The sequence below is a fragment of the Chiloscyllium plagiosum genome, unplaced genomic scaffold (genome assembly GCF_037043375.1).
Source record: "Chiloscyllium plagiosum isolate Xiang-an unplaced genomic scaffold, Cpla_swu_hap1 HiC_scaffold_4, whole genome shotgun sequence".
NCBI lineage: Eukaryota > Metazoa > Chordata > Chondrichthyes > Orectolobiformes > Hemiscylliidae > Chiloscyllium > Chiloscyllium plagiosum.
The window spans coordinates 7456846-7475705 of NW_028270142.1; the positions used below are offsets into that span (position 1 = coordinate 7456846).

General features: G+C 43.3%; 2 protein-coding genes across 5 annotated transcripts in view; one reads left to right on the forward strand and one right to left on the reverse strand.

Moving 5' to 3' along the window:
• The window catches only part of vcpip1 (valosin containing protein (p97)/p47 complex interacting protein 1), a 30076-nt gene extending 26202 nt beyond the window's left edge, over positions 1-3874 (reverse strand). Inside the window, exon 1 of the mRNA XM_043689264.2 lies at positions 786-3874. Coding sequence (XP_043545199.2) covers positions 786-3393 — 2608 coding nt within the window. The 5' untranslated portion in view covers positions 3394-3874. The remainder of the gene's footprint in view (positions 1-785) is intronic.
• The window catches only part of sgk3 (serum/glucocorticoid regulated kinase family member 3), a 134326-nt gene continuing 119332 nt past the window's right edge, over positions 3867-18860 (forward strand). The window contains exons 1-2 of one of the 4 annotated variants that reach the window (XM_087985944.1): positions 3948-4540; positions 18301-18374. The gene's annotated coding sequence lies outside the window, so the exon portion shown is untranslated. Of the gene's footprint in view, positions 3888-3945; positions 4541-18300; positions 18375-18860 lie in introns of those variants that run through there. The other 3 variants (XM_087985946.1, XM_087985948.1, XM_043689259.2) reach the window with 3 other exon arrangements.

Here is an 18860-nt window from a genome sequence, read left to right on the forward strand (position 1 = left end):
GGGCCTGTTTCCACACTGTAGGGAATCTAATCTTAACCATTTCTCATCTGAACATTCAAATGATTGGATGAAATTATCAAATAATGCATATGTTTACTAATCAATGTGGAAATATAATTCTGCTGATTATATTTGAATTTGTGATGTCAAAGACGTAAACACAGAAAACAGTATAAACATATTAAGTTCTGGAACAAACTTAATAAAACTAATACTCTGTTAATGCGCAACAAATGTCAATATATTTTGTAAAGTGAATTTGCAACAAAACCACAATGCAGTCTGTTCTACTGTCCCAAAAACATTTGACATCACATAATCTAATTATGATCAAGGAACAGCCGGGTGGTGATATATTAACTTTGACACATCATGGTACCGACTGCATCACTGCTCTCTTGCTTCACACTTGCTGCTTACAACATCAAAACACATCCTCAAGACATATGCTCACAAACTCAGAAACATAGAGTTATAGCCTTGCAGCATAGACTATTTCGTTTCTTAAAAATAATTTGGAAAGTAAATATATTGCTCCCTGTTTCACAATATTAATAATGCGAAACAAAATAATCAATAACAATTCAAACATAAAATGTGAACTTTCCTGTAATCTTTCACTCTCCGGTGTTGATTGACCTAATATATTTTTAGCATTTACATCAGCTTTCCACTTTTAAGTTTTCTTTTCATTTTAATAGCTCCCAGTTGCAGAATCCTATCACAATAATATTCCTACATAAGTTAATCAGAATTAATAAAAATAAGATAATGTAATTTCTCACCCATTAAGGTTGCTAGAAGGCAGAGGGAAGACATTTCAAGATCAATATGCTCTTGCATCTCCTTAACGGAAGCTCTACCAGATGCTTCAGGTTCTTCAGTTTTCCAGGAATGAGCTGCAGATGTTGAAGCAGCAGGAACAGATTCCTTGCTGTCTTTCAGAATCTCAACAGAAACACAATCACCGTGTTGCAGAGGCAAAACCTCATTCTCCCATCCCACTTTAGGTGGGTGCAGTTCCTTCAGAGGAAAGCCATGCCGTATACATTGCAAACGCGGGGGAAGGCTAAATTCTTTAGCTATGCTTTCTTGAAACTCAGAAAATGTTACAGATGCTTGAAGAGTCAGTGTTGCCTGTCGTCCATCGCTAGTGGTTACTCTAATCTTTTTTACTTTGGATGGTGATGTGGAATAAGGGGACTTAATGGGAGTGGCTGGAGCAGACGATGACCCATCTTTAACAATTCCAGGAGAGGATGGTTGGCCTGGTACCTTCTGATCTTGGCGTAATTTGTCAGTTTTCCGCTTTTGCACAGTAGCTGCATGGTCGGTAATATTCTGCTGAATACCTCGTTCAGTTTTGCTCATGTTCAGTTCTTCTTTATGCAGAGTCTTTGATTTCTGACCCATTAAAATTATTTTGGTTGGTAAATGTGGTTCTGATGCTGGTTCATCTTGCAAGTCACCAACTCTACGACTGTGTGCCCCTTCAACAGTGACCGGAGTATATTCATCAGGATTTTTTTTAGCTGTATGATGTAATATAGTGTTAACAACCTTCTGAATCAAAATTTCACTTCCAAATTCACCAGGAAAATGCTTAGTAACAAGCTTCATAGCAACATCATAAACATTACTGTTTAGCGTCACATCACTTTCATACTGAAACCAATAAACAGTTTCTCGAACCACTCTCCCATTCCATTCCAAAGTTATTGGGAATGCCTCAGGTAGGTTATCATATTCCTTTCCTTCCCAGAAATGCTTGTAGCCACAACCACATTTACCTCCAGCAGATCTGGTATTAGTTCGATCTCCATCTAAATACACAACAGAACCATCCCCTTTGACATGGCGCATAGAAGTACCATGACACCAGTTGCAAGATGTTAAGTGACTCAAATTGTAATCTGGCACCAGTACATCTTCTTTAGGATCATATGAGCAGACCAGATGATTGACAGGAAAGCTGTAATTTTTGTCTGGTTTCAGTTGGCCATAGGTGCTTGTAGCTAAGTTGTACAGCTTTCCTCCTGGAGCTAACCATTCAGCAGGCACATGAAGTTCAGAAAGAGCACCACAAATCAAACATTTCTGCAAACGATTTTCAATTACGGCCTTCTTTGCAGCTTCAGTAACATCTTCAGGTTGTATTCCAATCACCCCTGTCCTTCTGTATATATACTGATGAACATCTGCTACCAGAGAAGGGTGAATATCATGTGTCTTCAAGAAAATTTCTTCCATGGCAGCAACTAGCCTCTGCAAGTACTTGTCCTGCAAACTTCGGTCACCTCCTAAAATACAGTTGTCATCTTCAAACTGGATGTACTTCCGAATAAGCTCCTGTGGTACACCCCAAGCTTTGGGCAACAGTTTCAAAGGAAGCCTTGGTAAAGGACCCCTTTTTATCCCAACCAAAGGTATATAATGGTTGCGTCCTGAACTGCTCCATGCAATACAAATAGGTTTATTTAGCTGTCCATCCTTACCCCAACATTTTTCTGCAGGGACTAATCCTGGGAGAAAAGTAGCTGAATAATCACCACAACTTCTCATTCCACTCAGGGAATCCAACAAAATTATTGGACGATGTAACACATTGGCCAACCCAAAGATATGAATATTACGTAGACCTAAAGGTACTCCTTCAGGAGGAACAAACAAAGGATCACACTCGTTAATGATATCCTCCCATTCTGCTGCATCAATGAAATCATGAAATAATGCTTTGTAACGATCCAGGTTTACCTTAAAATGCTGTTTGAGATTTTCACGCAAAGCATGCCAAAAAAGTTCTCTTCCTACTAAAGCCCTGGACACAGCATGAACTAAACAATGACCATCACCATCCACATGTACAGGGATTAAACGCTCTTGATTACTATTTGCCTTCTTGATTTCCTCAAGGGTATCGTGGAGGTATAAGAGACTCCCTGAACGGTCTTTTCCATAACCCACAGTCCCAATATGCTCTGGATCAATAAGGAAAGCTCTGTCACCCAACAGGGCACAATCAAACATTTCCCCTTGGTTCATCGCTTTCAAGAGCTTGGCTTTCCCAGTTTGCTTATCCATGCCATACCGGGTCAAGATGGGAGACAGCAGTTTACAGTGGTAATTGGACAGTCCCATCACTTTCACCATTTCCGTGCCCTTTTTTGGGGCGGTGACTCCCAGCAAAGCATTCCTTAGCAGGTTGTGCAGCACCACATCTGGGTCGGTGACTTCCTCTATATTGACTAGATTTCTTTGTTCATGGCGCTGGCCGCATTCAGTACATTCTATACTGACTCCATAGGCTGGGAAAAACAACCGAGCCTGGCACTTGGGATCCGGACACGTACCCGACAGAATACGTTTGTCTTTTTTCTTAGATCCTTGCAACATTGTTTCATTGATTATTCCTGATTATAGTACAACCAGTCTATGTAATATATATGTATATATAGTCGTTAATGCTCACAGTGTCATAGTCAGTTGATAATGGGAAAGACTGCTCCTATCACCAATATTCTTGAGTGGGAGACGAAACACGGAAGTACTCTGTTTCCTCCTCTTTCTCCTTCCACCCTCAGTTTCCGTTATGAAGCGAAACGAAACAAATCCCTTTTACTGAAGGCAGGAGACAGCCGTGAAGAAAGGGAGAGAGCTAGAGAGGGAGGGCAGGTTGATTGACTGTGGGGACAGATACGCATGCGCCGGGGTCGCGCCTCCTCTTGGGAATTGTAGTTTCCTGCCGAGCCCATGGCCGTCGGCTTTGCGGGTGGAACATGAGTCGTTCGAACTACAAGTCCCAGAGCGCATTGAAGTGAGCAGCGGGCTAGTTCATGGAGAGGAGGACGCGAACTGCTGGAGCAGCGAAAGGCGTGCTGGGAGTGGAGGTGATGATTATATCGCGTTTGTGTTTTTTTCCTAGCTTTTTGATGTCGTAATTTCTGTGGTAATGTGGTCCCGTGACCTTATCACCCGATTAAAAATTATTTTCACAGGCTATCACCCTGCCTCACGAGTTGATGCCCTGTAACTGAGGGCACGCGTGTGTTTATGGGGCTTTCAAATGTGTGATGTTTGATTTCCCCACCCGCTCTTGTGCAGGGAGGAGTTGACCGATGGGGCTCGCTGTAAGTTTTTGTCAGTTTAGATGAGGAGTTGCTAGGCCTGCCGCGCGGTTACCAAGGAAAAGCCGGTGTCATAGTTACCCACCATTGTCTGCCTTTGATGACGTTTAATACCCCGCTGCGCGCCTGCGCTGAGTCGCCGGTGACGTCAACGAAATGGCCGCTGGTGGTGGGGCAGACGGTGAGAGGTTGTCGCGACCTTCTCATAGATTCATTTCCCAGCCGCTTAAAGCTGTAATAAACCATGCTCCGAATCGAAAACAGAAATTGTCGGAGAAACTCAGCAAGTCAGGCACCATCTGTAGAGAGAGAGAAGAATCTGAAGAAAGGTTCACTCAGCAAAACAAACCAAAGACCTGCAGAAGCTAAACATCAGAAACAAAATATGAAATTGCTGGAAAGACTCAGCTTGTCTGGTAGGTTCTTCGAAAGGGTCACTGGACCAGAGAAGTTAACTCGGCTTTGTCTCCACAGATGCTGAGAGTGTGTTGCTGGTTTTCTCTCCACTGATGCTGCCACACCTGCTGGGTTTCTCTAGCAATTTTGTTTTTTTGTTTCAGATTTTCGGTATCTGCAATTCTTTGGCTCATCCTCACTGGTTATATAAAATCAGGCAGCATTCGAGGAACCTGACCTGCTGTGCTTTTCCAGCGACACACTCTCAACTCTGATCTCCAGCATCTGCAGAGCTCACTGTCTCCTCTCCACAGATGCTGCCAAGACCTGCTGAGATGTCCTAGCAAACTTTCTGATTTTTTTTTTATCTGTGGAAGGGTCACCGAACTCGATGTTGACTCCTGTTTTCTCTAGAACTTTGGAGTTTTACGGGTGTAGATAGAGTGTGGTGATGGAAAAAGGGCAACAGGTAAGGGAGAATCTGAGGAGCAGAAGAGTGGCTGTATCGGGCAGGACCCTTCGTCAGGACCCTTCGTCAGGACTAGGGAAGGGTACTGAGAAATGGGGAGTTGGGGCTGGTGTGGTCTGATCAGTGGCTTCAAGATATTAAAGATTGGGTGAATAAACAATTTCTATTGATTGGAGATTCTAAAACTAGGGGGTATTCCAAAAAGTATGTTCAGACTGTTCAGGAGAGCTATTCGGAAGCACGTCTATGCACAGAGGGAGGTAGATGTTTGGCACTCAAGATTAGAGTGGTGCTGGAAAAGCACAGCAGGTCAAGCAACTTTCAAGGAGCAGGAAAATTGATGTTTCGGGCAAAAGCATCTGCAGTGCCCTCTTCTGCCAAGATGTTTGGAACTGTCTTTCATAAACATAGGTGGATGCTGGATTGGTTGTTAATTTTAAATATGAGAATTGTTTTGTTAACCAAAGGTATTAAGGGATAAGGGCCAAAGGCCACAGATCAGCCAAGATCTTATCAAACGGTAGAATAAGCTCAAACGACTGAATGCCCTACTCTTGTTTATATATTCCCATGAGCTTGTTTCTCTCTCCACTGATGCTGCCAGACCTGCTGGGTTTCTCTAGCAATTTTATTTTTTTATTTCATATTTTCAGTATCTGCAATTCTTTGGCTCATCCTCACTGGTTATATAATAAAACAATGTAAATTTTGTTGAAAAGAAGTTATGAAAAAGCTCTGAAGCAAAAATATGATTACTTTTTTAACATTTCTGAACCATTTGTCCAAGTTTCAATGTCAAATGGTGTGGATTTAATTCTGCACCAGCTGAGGTTATCATTAAGGTCTCAACTTCTCAACCTCTTCCCCTCCGGTTAAACCACCACCAGTCATCTCCCTGTAATGAGACAGCAACCCTATGGCAACTTTACCTTTTACATCTTGATAATAATGCAGTATATGTCATTTAAAAAACTAAGAAATTGCTCTTGTTTAGTTACGGAGAAAGGTCTCAATGTTGTTTTCCTGCTATGTCTCATCTTTCTCCCACAAATCAACATTTTAATTAGATATTAGCTGTGGCCACATATCAGTTATTCACAGATATGTGTTCATTCCTGTTTCTCTTTGAATTGTCTGTCACACTCTAAAACCTGTGAGGGGAAATCATGATTTCAGATAGTATCAGTGGTTTTTCACACATTTAGAATTTGTTGTGATTTTTTTCCAAGGGAATGGAGACAGCAATGCAAATGCTTCCAGTTAACAGTTTGTTAATACATTCCACAACGAGCTCAGCTGTCTTTTCAGTGTATTATTTTCAATTGGGTCCACTGGTAAAAGAAAACGTGCAGCTATTGTGAGACAGTGGCAGTCATGAATACCAATGGGTGCTATGAATCAGATTCTCTACAGTGTGGAAACAGCATGCCACCTGGACCAAGCCTCACACCATATCCCCATAACTTTTCATTTCCCATGGCTTATCCACCTAGCCTGCATATCCCTGGACACTACAGGGCAATTTAGCATAGCTAATCCACCTAACCCACATATTTTTGAACTGTCAGAGGAAACTGGAACACCCAACGGAAACCCACACAGACACGGGAGAATGTGCAAAGTTCAAACAGACAGTTACCCAAGGCTAGAATTGAATCTGGGTCCCTAGTGCTATGAATGGCAGTGCTAACCACTGAGCCACCATCCCTTACACAGTTAACTGTTGTGAGAAATGGAGATTGGGGAAACTTTATTGCCCACCTGCCAGAGTACTTGCTGGACCGCGTGAGCACAAATTAAAATTGGTCTGCTTTTCCATCCAAACACAAGCTGTCTGATAGGCCTGCCGTTAGGCCAATGATGCCATTAACTGGCCCATTTAATGGTTAGTTAAGGGCCTGTTTCTGCACCTGCTGCAATAATGTGTTTGGCTGGAGAAGCAGAAAGGAAGCAGCCATCGTGTTACTTCATATCAGGTAAGATAACTTCTTTTTCAAAGAGCATAATTCCCACTTTACCTAATTCAACTTCAAGTTGAATATGGGATGAGAAGGGGTGGCATTATACTCTCTAACCACACCACAACCATAAAATTCAGACCTTAAACACAGCCTTTCAACCAGAACCACAGAGTTATCATCACAGGTTTACGTTTGTGAATGTGAATAATTGAACTTTTGAAAAGGGATAAATGGCAGGTCGGAGAATTGAGACTTGTCAAGTATACTATTCTGACATCGACCAGAGTACTAAGGAGAATCTGATGCTCAATCATCCTTTGCAAGAGAAAGCCAGAAGAGCACATGATGGGAGTGTAAATAGAATAAAGTGTATCCAGGACATAAAATCCCTACAGTGCGGAAAGAGATCATTTGGCCCATCGAGTTGACATCCAGAATCATCGCCAGCCCCAGCCTCCTACCCTATCCACATTTACCTTGGCTAATCCACCTAGACCAAAATCCTGGACACTACATATATTTAGCATAGCCAATCCACCAAACCTGCACATCTTTCGATTGTAGGAGGAATCTAGAACACCTGGAGGAAACTCACACAGACACAAGGAGAATGTGCAAACTCCACACAGACAGTTGCCAGTGGCTCAAATCAAACCTGGATCGCTGGCACTGTGAGGCAACAGTGCCACTACATCAGTTGTACTCCCCAATAGTCAGTGATCTGCAAATGACAGAGTGCTGATGTCATAGGATTCTGCATGCCTCCAAGTCTTACTCTCACCCAAAAAAAGCAAGAGATTATGCTATCTTTTTAAATAATAGCTGTTTGGATATCCATGTCATCAAGCTCTTTTTCCTGAGGTTCTTACACACTTGATGTAACTGCAAGACACCAACTTCTGTCAACAGCTACCAAATTTTATTAAGCACAGTACAGTACAAGCTTTGGAGAAACCCTGAACACTCTTTACCAGGCTTGCGAGTCGTGTCCAGGGTTGCTCTCTCTGAAGCTTACGGGGTCACGGAAAAGCTCTCTCTGAACAAAGGAAACCGTCCTTCCTTTACACAAAGTCTTTACATCACAGTTAGTAATGCCCACAAGACAAACCCCAGCCATCCCACTCACAGTCACATGCCACTCAAGACAAACCCCAGCCAATCCCCCTCACAGTCACATGCCACTCAAGATGCCAAGTGACCACCTCACCTCCAGAAACAATGTAATGCAAATCATCCCTTAATGGCCAGATCTGGTGTGAATTGTATTATTTAAGTACAGGGAGAAGTCAGAATTCCAACTATAATGTTCTTATTGATTTCTGAATAGGGATGAAAACAATGTAAATTATTCCGAGTGGCAAGGAAAAGGCCAAGTAAACCTCCCGCATTCCACCTATAAGACAAAGACACACCACACTACCCCAGGGTATTCAATTTCTTACAGGTCAAGATTAGTGGTGCTGGAAAAGCACAGCAGATCAGGCAGCATCCGATGAACAGGAAAATCGATGTTTCGGGTAAAAGCCCTTCATCAGGAATGAGGCTGAGAGCTTCTGGGGTGGAGACATAAATGGGAGGGGGGTGGAGGGAAAATGGGTGGGGCTGGGGGAAAGGTAGCTGAGAGTGCAATAGGTGGATGCAGGTGGGGTGAAGGTAATAGGTCAGAGAGGAGGGTGGAATGGATAGGTGGGAAAGAAGATGGACAGATAGGACATGGTGCTGTGCTGTAAGGTTGGAACTGGGATAAGATGGGGGGGGGAGGAGAAATGAGGAAACTGGTGAAATCCACATTGATGCCATGGGGTTGAAGGGTCCCGAGGCGGAAGATGAGGCATTCTTCCTTTAGGCGTCGGGTAGTAAGGGAGTGGTGATGGCCTTCTTGCAGGTCAGCAGAGCAAATTAACTCTTTAAAATCGCATCCATCCATTTATCATTCCATGATGACCACCTCGATGGCACTAGCACCTTCTTCATAAGAATCTTACTGCCAGTACTTCAGCAAGCTATTTACACGCAACATACAATGATTATAACAGCAAAAATTACTAGTCCATGGAGTAGATAGAATCTGCAGCATCCTCCCATGTGGAAAAAAACGTTTACCAGTAAAGTCCTTAAATCCATAGTCCTTAGTGATCACTCCGCCCCCTCCAAGTCAAGTGGAAGTGAGCCAATCATTCAAAATCTCCTTCTGTAAAGTCCAACCTGAAAATAAAATCCAGTCTGTCCTTGCACACCACTCCACAGAGAAATCTGAATTATTGGATAAAGGCAGTTAAATACTTAACAAAACTGACGAGACTTCCATTCTTGTGGAGATGCTTCAGATGGAGGATACCAGCGCATCTGAGCATGCAGCAGCTGCAGCTACTGGCTAGGTGAATGTACCATTCTTTGCTGATTCTGCTCCTGCTCTGCTGTTAAATGTAACAACGCCAACTGGCTGTTGTGATGTTAGACAATAGACAATAGGTGCAGGAGAAGGCCATTCAGCCCTTCGAGCCTGCACCGCCATTCAATATGATCATGGCTGATCATTCCTAATCAGTATCCTCTTCCTGCCTTATCTCCATAACCCTTGATTCCACTATCTTTGAGAGCTCTATCCAACTCTTTCTTAAATGAATCCAGAGACTGGGCCTCCACTGCCCTCTGGGGCAGAGCATTCCACACTGCCACCACTCTCTGGGTGAAGAGGTTTCTCCTCATCTCTGTCTTAAATGGTCTACCCTGTATTTTTAAGCTGTGTCCTCTGGTTTGGCACTCACCCATCAGCGGAAACATGTTTCCTGCTGCCAGAGTGTCCAATCCTTTCATAATCTTATATGTCTCAATCAGATCCCCTCTCAGTCTTCTAAACTCAAGGGTATACAAGCCCAATCGCTTCAGCCTTTCAGTGTAAGGTAATCCCGCCATTCCAGGAATTGTCCTCATGAACCTACGCTGCACTCCCTCAATAGCCAGAATGTCTTTCCTCAGATTTGGAGACCAGAATTGCACACAGTACTCCAGGTGTGGTCTCACCAGGGCCCTGTACAGCTGCAGAAGCACCTCTTTGCTTCTATACTCAATTCCTCTTGTTATGAAGGCCAGCATGCTATTAGCCTTCTTCACTACCTGCTGTACCTGCATGCTTGCCTTCATTGACTGGTGTACAAGAACACCCAGATCTCTTTGTACTGCCCCTTTACCTAAATTGATTCCATTGAGGTAGTAATCTGCCTTCCTGTTCTTGCCACCAAAGTGGATAACCATACATTTATCCACATTAAACTGCATCTGCCATGCATCTGCCCACTCACCTAACTTATCCAGATCACCCTGTAATCTCCTAACATCCTCATCACATTTCACCCTGCCACCCAGCTTTGTATCATCAGCAAATTTGCTAATGTTATTGCTGATACCATCTTCTATATCATTAACGTATATTGTAAAAAGCTGCGGTCCCAGCACGGATCCCTGCGGTACCCCACTGGTCACTGCCTGCCATTCCGAAATGGAGCCTTTTATCACTACCCTTTGTTTCCGATCAGCCAACAAATTTTCAATCCAATCTAGTACTTTGCCCCCAATACCATGCGCCCTAGTTTTACTCAATAACCTCCTATGTGGGACTTTATCTGAAAGTCCAGGTACACTACATCTACTGGATCTCCCTCATCCATCTTCAGAGTTACATCCTCAAAAAATTCAAGCATGATTTCCCCTTCATAAATCCATGCTGACTCTGTCCTATCCTGTTACTACTTTCCAGATGTGCCGTAGTTTCATCCTTTATAATAGACTCCAGCATCTTTCCCACCACTGAGTTCAGACTAACTGGTCTATAATTTCCTGCTTTCTCTCTCCCACCTTTCTTAAAAAGTGGTATAACATTAGCCACCCTCCAATCCTCAGGAACCGACCCTGAATCTATCGAACTCTGGAAAATAATCACCAACGCATCCACGATTTTCCGAGCCACCTCCTTCAGTACCCTGGGATGCAGACCATCAGGCCCCGGAGACCTATCAACCTTCAGACCTAACAGTCTCTCCAACATCAAATCCTGGCAAATATAAATTCCCTTAAGTTCAGGTCCTTCAGCCACTGTTACCTCAGGGAGATTGCTTGTGTCTTCCCCAGTGAACACAGATCTGAAGTACCCATTTAATTCCTCTGCCATTTCTTTGTTCCCCGTAATATATTCCCCTGTTTCTGTCTTCAAGGGGCCAATTTTAGTCCTAACCATTTTTTTGCCTTGCACATACTTAAAAAAGCTTTTACTATCCTCCTTTATATTATTGGCCAGATTACCTTCGTACCTCATTTTTCCTCTGCGTATTTCCTTCTTAGTAATCCTCTGTTGCTCTTTAAAAGCTTCCCAGTCCTCAGTTTTCCCACTTATCTTTGCTATGTTATACTTTTTCTCTTTTAACTTTATATGTTTCTTAACTTCCCTCGTCAGCCATGGCTGCCCATGCCTCCTCCTGGGATCTTTCTTCCTTTTAAGAATGAACTGATCCTGCAACTTCTGCATTATACACACAAATATCCGCCATTGTTCCTCCACGGCCATCCCTTCTAAGGTATTGCATCATTGAACTTTGGCCAGCTCCTCCCTCATAGCTCCATGGTTCCCATTATTCAACAGAAGTACTGTCACCTCCGACTGTACCCTCTCCCTCTCAAATTGCAGATTGAAGCTTAATGTATTATGGTCACTACTTCCCAATGGCTCCTTCACTTCGAGGTCTCTGACCAATTCTGGTTCGTTACACAATACCAGATCCAGAATTGCCTTCTCCCTGGTTGGCTCCAGCACTAGCTGCTCGGAGAATCCATCTCTGAGGCACTCCACAAAGTCTCTTTTTTGAGGTCCAATGCCATCCTGATTCTCCCAGTCTACCTGCATGTTAAAATCCCCCATAACAACTGTAGTGACATCTTTGTGACAGGCCAATTTCAGCTCCTGATTCAACTTACATCCGACATCCAGACTACTGTTTGGGGGCCTGTAGATGACTTCCAAGAGGGTCTTTTTACCCTTAGTATTTCGCAGCTCTATCCACACTGACTCTACATCCCCTGACTCTAGGTCCCCCCGCGCAAAGGACTGAATATCCTCCCTTACCAACAAGGCCACCCCACCCCCTCTGCCTGTCAGTCTGTCCTTACGATAGCACATGTAGCCTTGAATATTCATTTCCCAGGCCCTATCCACTTGAAGCCACGTCTCAGTCATCCCCACAATATCGTATCTGCCAATTTCCAAAAGAGCCTCAAGCTCATCCATCTTATGTCTAATGCTTTGTGCATTCATGTATAGTATTTTTAATTTGTTACTGCTCTCACCCTTCCCATCAACCCCTATTTCACTCAACTTTACAGCATGATCCCTTTCCGAGTTTTCTGCCTCATTGATACAGTTGTCTTTCTTGACTTCTCTTGTTCTAACTTTCCCTTCAATTTCCTTTTTAAACATCCAGTTTGTCCCCTCCCCCCTGCTACTTAGTTTAAATGTAGCGGTGTTGCAGTAGAAAACCTGCCTGCCAGAATGCTGGTCCCTAACCTATTAAGGTGCAAAGCTTCTCTCTTGTAGAATTTATGCTTACCACAAAATATACCCAAGTGATCCAAGAACTTAAATCCTTTCTTCCTGCACCAGTTCCCCAACCACACTTTCAAGTCCATAATCTCCCTGTTTCTGGCCACACCAGCCCGAGGAACTGGAAGCAAACCGGAGATAACCACCTTGGACGTCCTGCTTTTCAGCCTTCTTCCTGTTCTCCGAAGTCCCGCTGTAGTATGTTCCTCCTCTTTTTCCCGACATCATTTGTGCCGACATGTACCACCACCTCTGGCTCTTCACCCTCGTCCTTGAGGATTTCCTGCACTCTGTCCGCGATGTCTTTCACCCTAGCAACAGGAAGGCAACACACCATCCTTAAATCCTGTCTGCTGCCACAAAAACCCCGGTCAGTTCCTCTCACGATGGAGTCCCCTATTACCACGGCTCTGTGCGATGTCCGACTCTTCTGCTCTGCCTCTGCGCCAACTTTTGATTGACAGACCTGGCCACCTTGCGAACTAGCAGTGTCATCAGTCTCTACTGTTTCCAAAAGCTTCAACTTGTGAGCTTGATCAGTGAACCATCATGTCCCTTAAATGATCGAAAGAGGTAGTAAAGCTCACGTGGTTTAATGTCCATAGGAAGGCCACTGACAAAAAGTGTACTGACCTCCTTTTCACTTTTGTTAGCTTCTTCACTTTTCATGCTCATGACTGGGGAGCTGATTGAATCCATTGGATCAGGTGGTGGAGGGGTGTCCGAAGGCGTGCTTTACCTGTGAGTGGAGAAACTCTAGAGACGATGTTAGCTGCTGAAAGTATCTTTGCATTTCTTCTCTTATTCCTTCCTTGCCTAGGTGGTTACCAGTATGAAGACAGTCACACGTTTAATACACTAACTTGTGTCTGCCTATTTCAACATTCTCAGTCGTCTTGAAGTCTGTTACTCTGTTGACTATTTATGACATTGTCAAGTTTATACAAACCATAAACTTCTAAATTGTATTGCCTAAACAATTCAGTCAATTATAAACAACAATCAGTGGTCCTAAAATCAAACCCTTGGGTAACCCCATTCAGGTTAGTCAAAAATTATTTTCCTGACAGCTGTGAAAGCTGTCAGGAAAGTATTTCGAAAATGTGGAACAGCAAGAACACAACAAAATGTTTCCTGTGCTCCAGCCATTGAAGAGGCAGTTTCAGTTCAGATTTAAATCTCAAATATTCGTAGGAAACAAATGCAGAGTATATTAAAATATGTCTTCCAAATAAAAGTTGGAATTACAGTGGTTACAGACCAGTAATTGTAGAACTTTGGTATAGTTCGACATTCTTTGAATTTGCAATATGAAGGGGGCCAATGAAGTCTTAGCAATAATTGACAGAACTGAAACAGCTCAGCCTCAAGTTCTAATATTCTCTACAATCTTAACAAAACATCAAAATTAAAATGCACTCTTCTTTTTGTGAACACTCTGTATTAAAAACGCAGCAGCACAGATATTATAATATAATACTCTCATCTGTCTAAAGCATGACCACTGACACAATTGTTTTTTTTTAAACAGGCACTGTAGAATTTCACATAAATCGGGGTTCAAGGTCCTCAATCAATTTGTTTTAAGGTTACATGTTTGATACTTTTAAAAGAGGACCTAATGTTGTATAATTTTAATGTACAAACAAATTCTGCCCTATTACATAGTCCACAAATACATTGAATTGAGATTCTGATTCAAATAAGGCAAAATAATTACTTAAAAGGATTTTCTGAACCAGTATTTTAACAAACCAAAATATTTAAATATCAAACACTTTCGGTATGGCGTAATTTATATTGAAACATCCCCTCCTCGACCCAAGTATCAGTACAACCTTAATTTTAACATTTCTTGTTTTTTTTATTTCGCATCCTCTCAATGAAATTACATTTATAACAAGAGAAAACCATCACAGCAGACCACATAGTGCTGCAGTCCAAGCCATTTCCCTTCCCCCCCCCACCTCTACCCTGAAGAAAAACTCATCAAGTTGAGTCCACAGCCCAGAAACTGGGACTCACACAACAAAAAGCTGGACAACACTTCCCTGGCAGTCAATGCACTTCACTGTCAGGATCCGAGCAGATTGACTCCACTTTCTCCCCCTTTTCCCTCAACTCCATGTTGTCCTATAAGTATTTCTAAGTGGAGGTATGAGAGATAAAGGCAATAACCCTAACTTTTTTTAATGCTTCGGAGCCTCAAACCTCGTGTCTATAGGATTTTAAACTTATTTTTCCAGGGTACTCGAACCCCTTTCTCACTTTACTTCTCACAGGGTCGTGAACCTCTTTTCTTACTCTCTACGTCTGGGGACTTGAACGCCAGTTAAACCCAGGGGACTCGAACCCCAATTAAAACACAGGAGACTTAAGCCCCAATTAAAATCAAATCCTAATTAAACCCAGTAACATATGATTCGGAAAGTGAACCCATTGCCATGCAAGTGCATAAGTTACCTCAGAGATTCCGTCACCACAGAGTCCTAAAGGACGAGGGGTCGACTGAGTGGTAGGTTAAGGAGAGAAATCAAGGTAAATCTTACCTCTTGGGCCCATCCATCTTACACAACTGGCACTCAGATGATCACTTATTCAGTCCACCTAGAGGTTCCGTGTATGTTGGAATCCCACTGCTGCCACCAAATGTTAAGTTCTTTTTCCTGAGATTCTTACACAATTGATGCAACTTCAACACACCAACTTCTGTGAACAGCAACCAAATTTTGTTAAGCACAGTACAGCTCAAGCTTTGGAGAAACCCTGAACACTCTTCACCAGGCTTGCGAGTCTTATCCAGGGGTGCATTCTCTGGAGGAGCCTTTAACACACACCTCGCAGGGCTTATGGGATTGTGGCAAAAGCTCTCCCTGAACAAAGGATACATCCCATCCTTTATACAAAATCTTTACATCACAGTTAGTAATGCCCACAAGACAACCCCCAGTCACTCCCCTACAGTCACATGCCACTCAAGATACAATGCAGTGACCACCTCACCTCCAGAAACAGTGTAATTCAAATCATCCCGTACTGGCCAGATCTGGTGTGAAATGTACTTTTTTAACTACAGGGAGTAGTCAGAATTCCAGCTACAATGTTCTTATGGATTTCTGAATAGGGAATGAAAACAATGTAAATTATTCCTGAACGGCAAGGGAATAGCCAAGCAAACCTCCCACATTCCACCTATGAGACAACGACACACCACCCTACCCCCAGGGCATTCAATTTCTCACAAGTCAGCAGAGCAAATTAACTCTTTAATGTCACACCAACACTGGGATGTTCTGCTTTACCAATACTCCTAGCCCTTCTCCATTATTTCCTTTCCTATCTTATCAAAAACAACTTTTATGCAGGAATATTTAATATTCAGTCCTGCTCCTCCTTGAACCAGGTCCTTATTATAGACATAGAACGTAGAACAATACAAGGCAGTACAGGCCCTTTGCCCCTCGATGTTGCGCCGACCTGTGGAACCAATCTGAAGTCCATCTAACCTACACTATTCCATTCGCGTCCATATGCCTATCCAATGACCATTTAAATGCCCTTAAAGTTGATGAGTCTACTACTATTGCAGGCAGTGAGTTCCGTTCCCCTACTACTCTATGAGTAAAGAAACTACCTCTGACATTTGTCCTATATCTGTCACCCCCCCATTTCAAGTTATGTCCCCTCATACTAACCAAGCCGCCTCTCAACCTTCTTCTTTCTAGACACAGCATCATAATTTCACATGGCAATCTGCACCTGCCCCTCACCAAACTTTATTTACTATGGTTCTCAGACTTCTTCAGTGTACTGTCTTAGGCTTCAAATGCTTTATAAATGACCTTCCCACAATCATTGAGTCAGAACGGTGGATGTTTACTAATGATTGCACAATATTCAGCACCATTTGGAATTTTCAAATACTGAAGTTGTCCAGGCCCATATATAAACCTGGATAATATCCGAGTTTCAAACTTAAATAGCCAGTAACATTCATAGCACGCAAGTGCCAGGCAATGATATCCCTCAACAAGAGAGGGGTTTACAAGGCTGTTGCCAAGGTTGGAGGGGTTGAGCTGGAGGGAGAGGCTGAATAGGCTGGGGCTGTTTTCCCTGGAATGTCGGAGGCCTATCAAGGTTAACAAAATCATGAAGGGTGTGGATGGGGTAACTGGACAAGGTCTCTTCCCTGGGGTGAGGAAGTCCAGAACAAGAGGGCATAGGTTTAAGGTGAGAATGGAAAGATTTATAAGGCACCTAAAGGGGCAACATTTTCATGCAAAAAGTGGTGCGTGTATGGAATGAGCTGCCAGAGGAACTGGTGGTACAGCATTTAAAAGGCATCTGAATTGGTACATGAATAGGAAGGGTTGAGAGGGATGGGGACAAATTCTGGCAAATGCGACTATATCAGGTTAGGAAATCTGGCGGGCAAGGAAGAGTTGGACTGAAGGGTCTGTTTCCATGCTGTACATCTCTATGATTCTGAGTGTGACGCTAGAAAAGCAAAACAGGGCAGGCAGCTTTCGAGGAGCAGGAGAGTCATCATTTCTGGCATAAGCCCTGCCTCAGGAATGTGGCGGGGAGAGCTGAGAGATAAATAGGAGTGGGGGCCTGGGGATTGGTAGCTAGGAAGGCGATAGGTAGGTGAAGATGGAGAGTGATAGGTCGGAACGGAGGGTGGAGTGAATAGGTGGGAAGGAACATGGACAGATAGGACAGTTTAAGAGAGTGGTGCTGAGTTGGAGGGTTGGATTTGGAATAAGGTGGGAGGAAGGGAGATGATGAAACTGGTGGAATCAACATTGATCCCGTGTGGTTGGAGCGTCCCAAGGTGGAAAATGAGGCATTGTTCCTCGAGGTGTCGGGTGGCTAGGATTTGGTGATGGAAGTGGCCAGGACATGCATGTCCTTGGCGGAGTTGGGGGGTGGTGGGAGAGTTGAAGTGGTCAACCACAGGGCGGTAGGGTTGTTTAATACATGTGTCCCATCTCAGGGAATACTCTATACTTCCTTGGATGGGTGTAGGTCCAACACTTGAGAAACTTGACACCATCTAGGACAAAGAAGTCCATTTGATTGGCACCTCATCCACCACCTTCAACATTGTTTCAGTTAGAACAGGTGTCGTGCCACAGACAAGGTCTGTGTAGCCATCACTCCCACTAAAACTGTCAAGATAAATCTCAGACAGGTAGACTGATGAGAACAAAGCCAGTTAGGTTTTTAGTCATAGTGTCATAGAGATGTACAGCATAGAAACAGACCCTTCGGTCCAACTCGTCCATGTTGACCAGATATCCCCAACCTAATCTAGTCCCATTTGCCAGCACTTGGCCCATATCTCTCCAAACCCTTCCTTTTCATATACCCATCCAAATGCCTTTTAAATGTTGCAATTGTACTCCACCACTTCCTCTGACAGCTCATTTCATACACACACCACCCTCTGTGTGAAAAAGTTGCCCCTTAGGACCCTTTTGAATCTTTCCCCTCTCACTCTAAACCTATGCCTCTGGTTCTGGATTCCCCCACCCCAGGAAAAAGACTTTGTCTATTTATTCTATCCATATCCCTCATGATTTTATAAACCTCTACACCATCTTCCGCAGACCCAGGCTAGCAGGAGTGTCTTTTAAGAACCAGCTAGCTCAACCTAAGAGTAATTGTCTTTCACTTTCAATATCTTGTAAATTCTTTGTTTACAGTGTAAAGTACATCAATCTGAATACTTCTCTCTCGTATAATGTTTCTTTTCAGCAGCAATTTTTCAAGGGTCTTTCAAAAGTACCTTTCAGTTACTTAACCTCTACCTAGAAGAAAAAGGGCAGCAGGTATGTGGAACCACCACCTAAGTTCTCCTCCATGTCATGCACCATCCATGATTGGAACTTGTATTGCCATTCCTTCCCTGACATTTGGTCAAAAGCCTGGAACTCCCTTCCTGTCAGCACCACCACATGGGCTGCAGCAATTTAAGAATACAGCTCAGCAACCACCCTCAGAAAGGCAATTATAGACAAGTAACATATGCCAGCCTTACCAATAGTGCCCATATTCCATGAAAGAGTATTTTTTTTTTTAAAAGTCTGGTTCCTGCATTTGGAATCGATTGAGTTTTCACTGAATTTCTCAGTTTGGCACAGTGTAGTTGTGACTTAGATTCTTAGATTCCCTACAGTATGGAAACAGGCCCTTCAGCCCCACAAGTCCACACCAACCCTCCGAAGAGCAACCCACCCAGACCCATTCCCTTACATTTACCCCTGCACCTAACACCACGGACAATTTAGCATGGTTAATTCACCTAACCTGCACAT